The sequence below is a fragment of the Drosophila simulans genome, chromosome 3L (assembly GCF_016746395.2).
Source record: "Drosophila simulans strain w501 chromosome 3L, Prin_Dsim_3.1, whole genome shotgun sequence".
NCBI classification, from domain to species: domain Eukaryota; kingdom Metazoa; phylum Arthropoda; class Insecta; order Diptera; family Drosophilidae; genus Drosophila; species Drosophila simulans.
Window position 1 is genome coordinate 5,279,917 of NC_052522.2, and position 6,000 is coordinate 5,285,916.

The window sequence follows — 6,000 nt, forward strand, 5'->3', positions numbered from 1 at the left end:
TCACTCACTCCTTCTACGCCCGCTGCAAGGCATTTTCTAGTCGAGACAAAACGAAAAAATATTTTTAACATCTTGCAGATGTCAAATTTAAGATTAAGCTGCTCAAACGAAAATCGTTTGGTTAATACAACCAAATCAATCTTCCTACTTCATTCCAAATATTCAGAAAAAGTTTGACCCCATTATCTAATTTAATTATGCAACTGATTTGCTGCGCAGCCAAGTTAATTTAATTAAACTTTTACCTTTTGCCCGCGAAAATCGAATTTTCCCTTTGTGGCGAGCTAATGAATCGGAAAGCGGGCATTCAAAATGAACTGAAAACTTCATCCACGACAATTAATTCCAGTTGAGCTCAAGTGTCAGAGCTCAAACTCTCTGAGCTTGCATTTTATTCAATCACTTTCAAGTTGCGCCCACCCACTTTAATTGAATCCGGTTATGCCATTTGGAGTACAGAATCTCGGTGCCCAGTATCATAAGGGTGATGCCGTAGCTGAAAAGTAGTATCAACAGGGCCGAACTCACGGTATCCATGTCAACCTGGAATCAAGGAGGCTTAAAAAGTTGAAAAGGGGCGGTTTTGAAAGTTTTGGAAACTCACATGCAGGTCTGAGGTCTCAATTTTCTTTACACAAGGCGGTTTTCTTGAGTGCCAGACATTAAAGTGATATGTCAGTATTCCTGTTTCGGTGACACGTCTTAATCTGGAAAGATTAAGACTTTATTTTTTGTTTTAAAAAACTTGTTAAAACTTTACTCACCCGTAGGAAATCACCTTTCTCATGGGTGAATTCTTTTGCATTATGCTTACAGTTTTTTGGGGCGGAAACATGCTGACTTCGGTCAGATCGCAAATGTCCTGTTCACTAAAGGTTTCAGCAATGATCTTGTAGGCAGCAGCCACATCCACATGAAAGGCAAAACCTAAATCCTTGAAAATAAGTAGGTATATAAGGGTTAGGAACTACTTACGTTCATGCTTGACCCTAAGTAAACCCGTTTCCGGATCTAACCAATTGCTGGCAGCATTATCCTTGGCATGAGCACCAGTTTCATGGCTGTGAACGATATCCCGATAAGACTTGGCAGGATCTGTGGATGCTGGATTTGGATCCACTGGTTCGTCCTCATCGGCTTCGTTTTCCTTGGTCGTAGGCACACTGGTTATCTTTTTGGCATACAGTTCCATGGACACGGGATCTTTAGTGTGCTGAGAATAAAGAAGATTTGAAGACTTTAAATTTATTGGAAATATTTATATCCTTACCAAAAAGTAATCCCTGTTGTAGAGAATATCCTCCATGCCCACCTTCAACGAACTGTGCACCAGATCGCTCAGTGTTTTGATGGTTTTGGGTTTCTCCATGAGAAGTGTGCCCACAATACTAGCCGAATAGAATTGATATATGCAAAATGAGAAGAGTAAACTGGTGATTACAATACAGCGACCCGAAACAAAACTCGTGGAGAATCCCAAACCCTGCTGGCAAATAATTCCCACGAAGAACAGCACGGATTCCAGGAAGAGACCCACTCTTTCCGGCGCTTTCTTTTGCTTGGCCTTTCGATCCTTGATGTATTTGTTTAGCTTCTGATAGCAGCGTTGCCAAAGGGTTCCGGCATCGATGGGAGTGGAATCTTCATACTCCTCCTGTTTCTCCTCAACTTTTTCCTTACTGACCAACACCGAAACGGCAGTGATGGGACGCACTGGTGCTTCCACTTGCTCCTGGTGTTGTTTCTGCTGGTAATGATGCCTTGGAGGCGCTCCTCCTTTGGGCTTTATCAAGGCTGAGCCATCGTGTGGCACCAGTTTCCACTCGATGGTGGTGAGGAACCAAAGAATAAATACCGTCAGAACACCACAGCCCACAATTAAAACCCAAACATCGTTGGTAAACGGTTGCAGGAACACGATACGATCCTTTTGGGTGCTTCGAGGATGTCGAAAGATGAAACAAGGACGACTCGACCAACTGCGACCGGCCACATCGATCCATTTGTGCCGCTCCAGCCAGTAGAATATCGGTGCTCCGCCAATGTCCGTCTCGTTGCGAATGAGTGCCCCAATCATGCCGTCAAACCGGCCGTTCTTCACATATCCCCACGAAGTCGTCCTGGACAGGACGAACGTCCAGTTGAACATGTCGCGCACCGCCATCAGCAGATTGAAGTTGAAGCGGTTCATCGTGTCGATGTGACCGGACACCGTGTGCGTGAGGTAGTACATTAGGGTGCCTGTCATGTTCTTGTTGGTCACCTGCCAAATGGACAAATATTACTGCACTGTAATAAACTAGTACCTAATACGCATTAAAACTGGTAAAGGTGTCTACCTGTATGCTACCTAACATTTTCCATCCAATTCTTTGTGCAGTTCAAAAATTAGTTAAAGAACCCAAGTGATTTTTTTGGTTCCCCCTGGGGTGTTGATGGATCTACACATCCCACCCAATTTCCCAATCCTCACCACAACCATGCATCGCACCCTGGCGTGCTGCATGTCCATCCTGCGACGAACTGTGGACGTGGTCCGAAACCATGTATGCAACTGGATTCCCTCCGACGGCGTGAAGCTGCCAATTTCGGTCAGATTGACGTGGCCGCCGTAGTTGAGTCCGGGGTTCCTAAGCGATGGTCCAAAATGGGAGCAAGTCGTTGTGGGAATTAGCAGCCGGGAAGTCGACAGTTGGGAAATTATGGCTGATGTGTTGATGGCAACCAGGCAGAAGCGCCACGCTTCTCACTGGTATTTCAGTGGAATGGAATGAATGGTTTTGCGGTCAAGTGGTGAAATGATAGTTTGTCCTGACTGCGGCGATTATTATTCAGGCTAAGGAAGCTTTGGAGGTGCTTGAGGTCAAAGTGGTTGATACATTGATCTGGTTGGTAGCCATTGCTTAATAAAATAGGCAAATATTTCGTTTTTTTATTTCAAAACGTCCTAATAATCAAGTATTTGAAATGAACATAATACAGAATAGTTCAATTCCATTTCTTGGTCATTTAATGACTATAATTAAATGCCTATAAAACCGCAATTGCCAGGTTAATTTGAACTAACCACACATTGCTAAATGAGACACCAAATTAAATACATTGAATGTGTAAATAAACCAAATTTAAGGAACAATATAAGGCACAATGAAATAAGCAAGCAAAGTTTGCTATCAATGACACTAATCAATCAATATACAACAAGTCCTTTGAAGTGCTCAGTCATCAATGAACAATAAAGAGACAAATATTGCATAAAGTATTTTCGGTAAAGGACAACTTGATTCAACTTGAGATTGAAGCTTGAGGTGATTCTGAAGTTGATGACCAGGCCAGTTAATCACTCACCAAACATCGAACAGAGTGTAGTGGGCTGCCTCGGACATCCGCTTGGCCAGAGTGAGTTCGGTGTTCATGTACAGGTTCATGCCCCCCAAGAAGCTCTCGATGGAGGGCAGGTCCTCATCGTCGGTCGCTTGAATTTGCTGGCCGGGCGGCTCCTCCTCCTCCATCTCGCCATCATCACGTTTCCCAGATCCTTCGGCTGTCTGCGTCCTTCCATGCCAGGCGAAATCCTCTATCAATAGCCAGTGAAACTTCTCGCTGTAGAGCATCTTGGCGGAAGCCTTTGAAATGATTGTACTTGAGTACTTAATAAGGAGTCTACAACTAGACGCCAGCACTTGGAACAAATTTCAGTACTTTTGATAATACTAAATGGCTTAAGTATATAGTCGAATTAGGGGGTAAAAAATCATGACTACTTTCATTATGTTAAGAACTTTTAACTTTTAACAAGTCTTTCATAAATCTCAATTTAAGTCACAAGAATTTGTTTTTTTTCCAGTGTCCTGTGGAGTAACCCCTACCAGTTTTCCCAGTTACCATACCCCTTCTTACCAGCTCGAGAAATCGTCGACTGACGGCGCCGCATGCCAGATCCACGACCGCAATTTGCCTGAGGGCTTCCATCCGCAGGACGCCCTCCAGCCACTCGGAATTGCTCTGCGCCTGGCTGGGCGTCTGGCTGAATCCGCCGGTTGGTCCGCTGCCCGGTCGGTTGGGTCGCCCACTCGATGGAGCCGCCGCCTGGGCCAGGACATCGAGAAGGACAATCCGCACAAAGAGCTCGCTTTCGTAGAGACTCTTAATCAGCTGAAAATTCTTCGCCGCGAAGGCGTCACGATGCTCTGCAGCGTTGGGGATTTGGTTTGGGGTCTGGAGATGTGGCTTCTGGCACGTGAAGTACGTTATCCTGGGGATGTGCTTATAGTCCTGCGAGAATTGCAATATCAGACTGCTCTGCAGCAGCGAAGTGCGCTGCGGTTCGGCCAAACCATAATCCAACTCCAGCTCCAGCAACTCACGCTCCGGCAATCCTTGGCAGGATAATGGCAAAAATAGGAGTAGCCACCAGTGCATTGTGATTTCTAACAATAAGTTTACATGCAAATGACGCCCCCGTATATATATCTCCGCCTCTGTGTGTAAATTATTCATTTGGTTGGCTTTGACATTTTGCGGCTGTCAAAATTGAATTGAAATTGGCCCATAAATCGCTCATTGGAATTTCACTTTTCTTGTCAACTGACACCGGTCACCGTCATTATTCAATTTCGTTCAATTACATTTCATAATTCATGATCCACGCCCGGTTAGCCCATGAATATGCATAAAGGATATAAGGGTCGTCCCAAGTGTGCGTCTCAATCGCACTCAAACTCCTTTCGTCCTTTGGGGCCTAACGCTTCCCATGTCATAAATTCGGACAGTTTGTCACCTTAATTGAATTTCCGTGCCTATAGAAGTAACAAAGCGGGAAATGTATCCCAAAATATACTGTGAATCAAATTTGGGTATGCGGTGATATAAGTTGGTGAATTACTTTACAGCATTTAATAAATGAGATATAAAAATAAGAAACCTTTTTGATTTATATGTATATAAATTGTAAATTATTTTAGATTATTAAACTGACCTTACCTTTTGCTGTTGACTTCGTACATCTGCCAACTGCAGTTTGTGCCACTTCTGAATTTTCTTTTGCTTTCATTTCCGTGGCTTTTCCTGCCGGCTTTTCATTTAACATTTTATTTTTGTGGTCAAATGAGGAGACCCAGAACAAAGTCATATTTCCTTATTATCTGGACCACCGCTGTAATACCCGAAACAAAAAAAAAAATGGAATTATTTATGGCACTGTCCATTCGCTCTCTGCTAAGTGGCGCAAATTACATTTTTGTTTATTTTTCCCTTAACTTGGCCTTGGGCTTCCAATTCTTGGCCCTACTTATAGCTGCAAAGGTTGTTTTTTCCTCCGTTGACTTCCATTTCATTTTTTTCTTTATTGTTTCCTGGCCACAATATATTTTGGCGTATGGCTTTTGGCGTTCGTTGAAATCCTTAATTGTACTTGGGAACTTGGGAAGCGCGTTGGAGCGCATTGCTTTAATGGTCGCCGGTACTTGTGGGGATGCTTCGACTACCTTTCGCATTATTTATTTGGTCTTTAAATGGCAGCAGTGGAAAAAGCTGGCCAAAAGCATTGAGATGTTGGTCAAACGGGGCGTATGGGTGATATTGTGCAAGTGCTTCTCATAAGCGGTTTGCTTCAGGCCAATAGTTAGGCATTAGGCCCGTTTGTGCTTCCGTTTGAAATTTAAGTTAATACCCTTAGACCCAATATTTCTGAAATGAAATTTAGGTAATGTGCACATTCATTTTCCTTTTGGGAGCTGCCACCAAAAGTGCAACTAAACAGCCATAATGAGTGGGTAAAGACCTCGTTTGCTTGGCAATAAAACCGACAACAGGGTCGACAATTGCCAAACAAGAAGTTTTGCAAGCGGCCAAAAGAAACTTTTCATAAAGCACTCTTTTCCTGGGGCTAGTCTCTAAACCCAGCAAATGTTTTTTTCTGTTTTCTTTTTGCGTGTCCTGAATATTGGCCAAAGTGTCAACGGCAGTTGCAAGTGCGGCTCTGCTTTATGAGCCTGTGCC

The 6,000-nt window shown here is 43.6% G+C and overlaps 1 protein-coding gene across 1 annotated transcript; it reads right to left on the reverse strand.

Moving 5' to 3' along the window:
• Positions 1–343: 343 nt before the first annotated feature.
• LOC6736874 lies at positions 344–4,437 on the reverse strand. Its single transcript, XM_002083691.4, has 8 exons — positions 3,901–4,437; positions 3,349–3,626; positions 2,474–2,630; positions 1,271–2,263; positions 976–1,213; positions 765–927; positions 605–707; positions 344–543 (listed from the first exon to the last, which is right to left on the reverse strand). Exons 1-8 carry the CDS (start codon positions 4,420–4,422, stop codon positions 406–408), a joined length of 2,592 nt encoding a protein of 863 aa, XP_002083727.1. The 5' UTR covers positions 4,423–4,437; the 3' UTR covers positions 344–405.
• Positions 4,438–6,000: the final 1,563 nt, after the last annotated feature.

Excerpts from the sequence above, each read along its gene's own strand:
- LOC6736874 (XM_002083691.4), bottom strand. The coding sequence starts at position 4,422 with ATGCACTGGTGGCTACTCCTATTTTTGCCATTATCCTGCCAAGGATTG. Across the intron at positions 1,214-1,270 it reads ACAACAGGGATTACTTTTTG|CACACTAAAGATCCCGTGTC; the intron begins GTAAGGATATAA and ends CTTTATTCTCAG. Across the intron at positions 928-975 it reads ACTTAGGGTCAAGCATGAAC|GTTTTGCCTTTCATGTGGAT; the intron begins GTAAGTAGTTCC and ends TCAAGGATTTAG.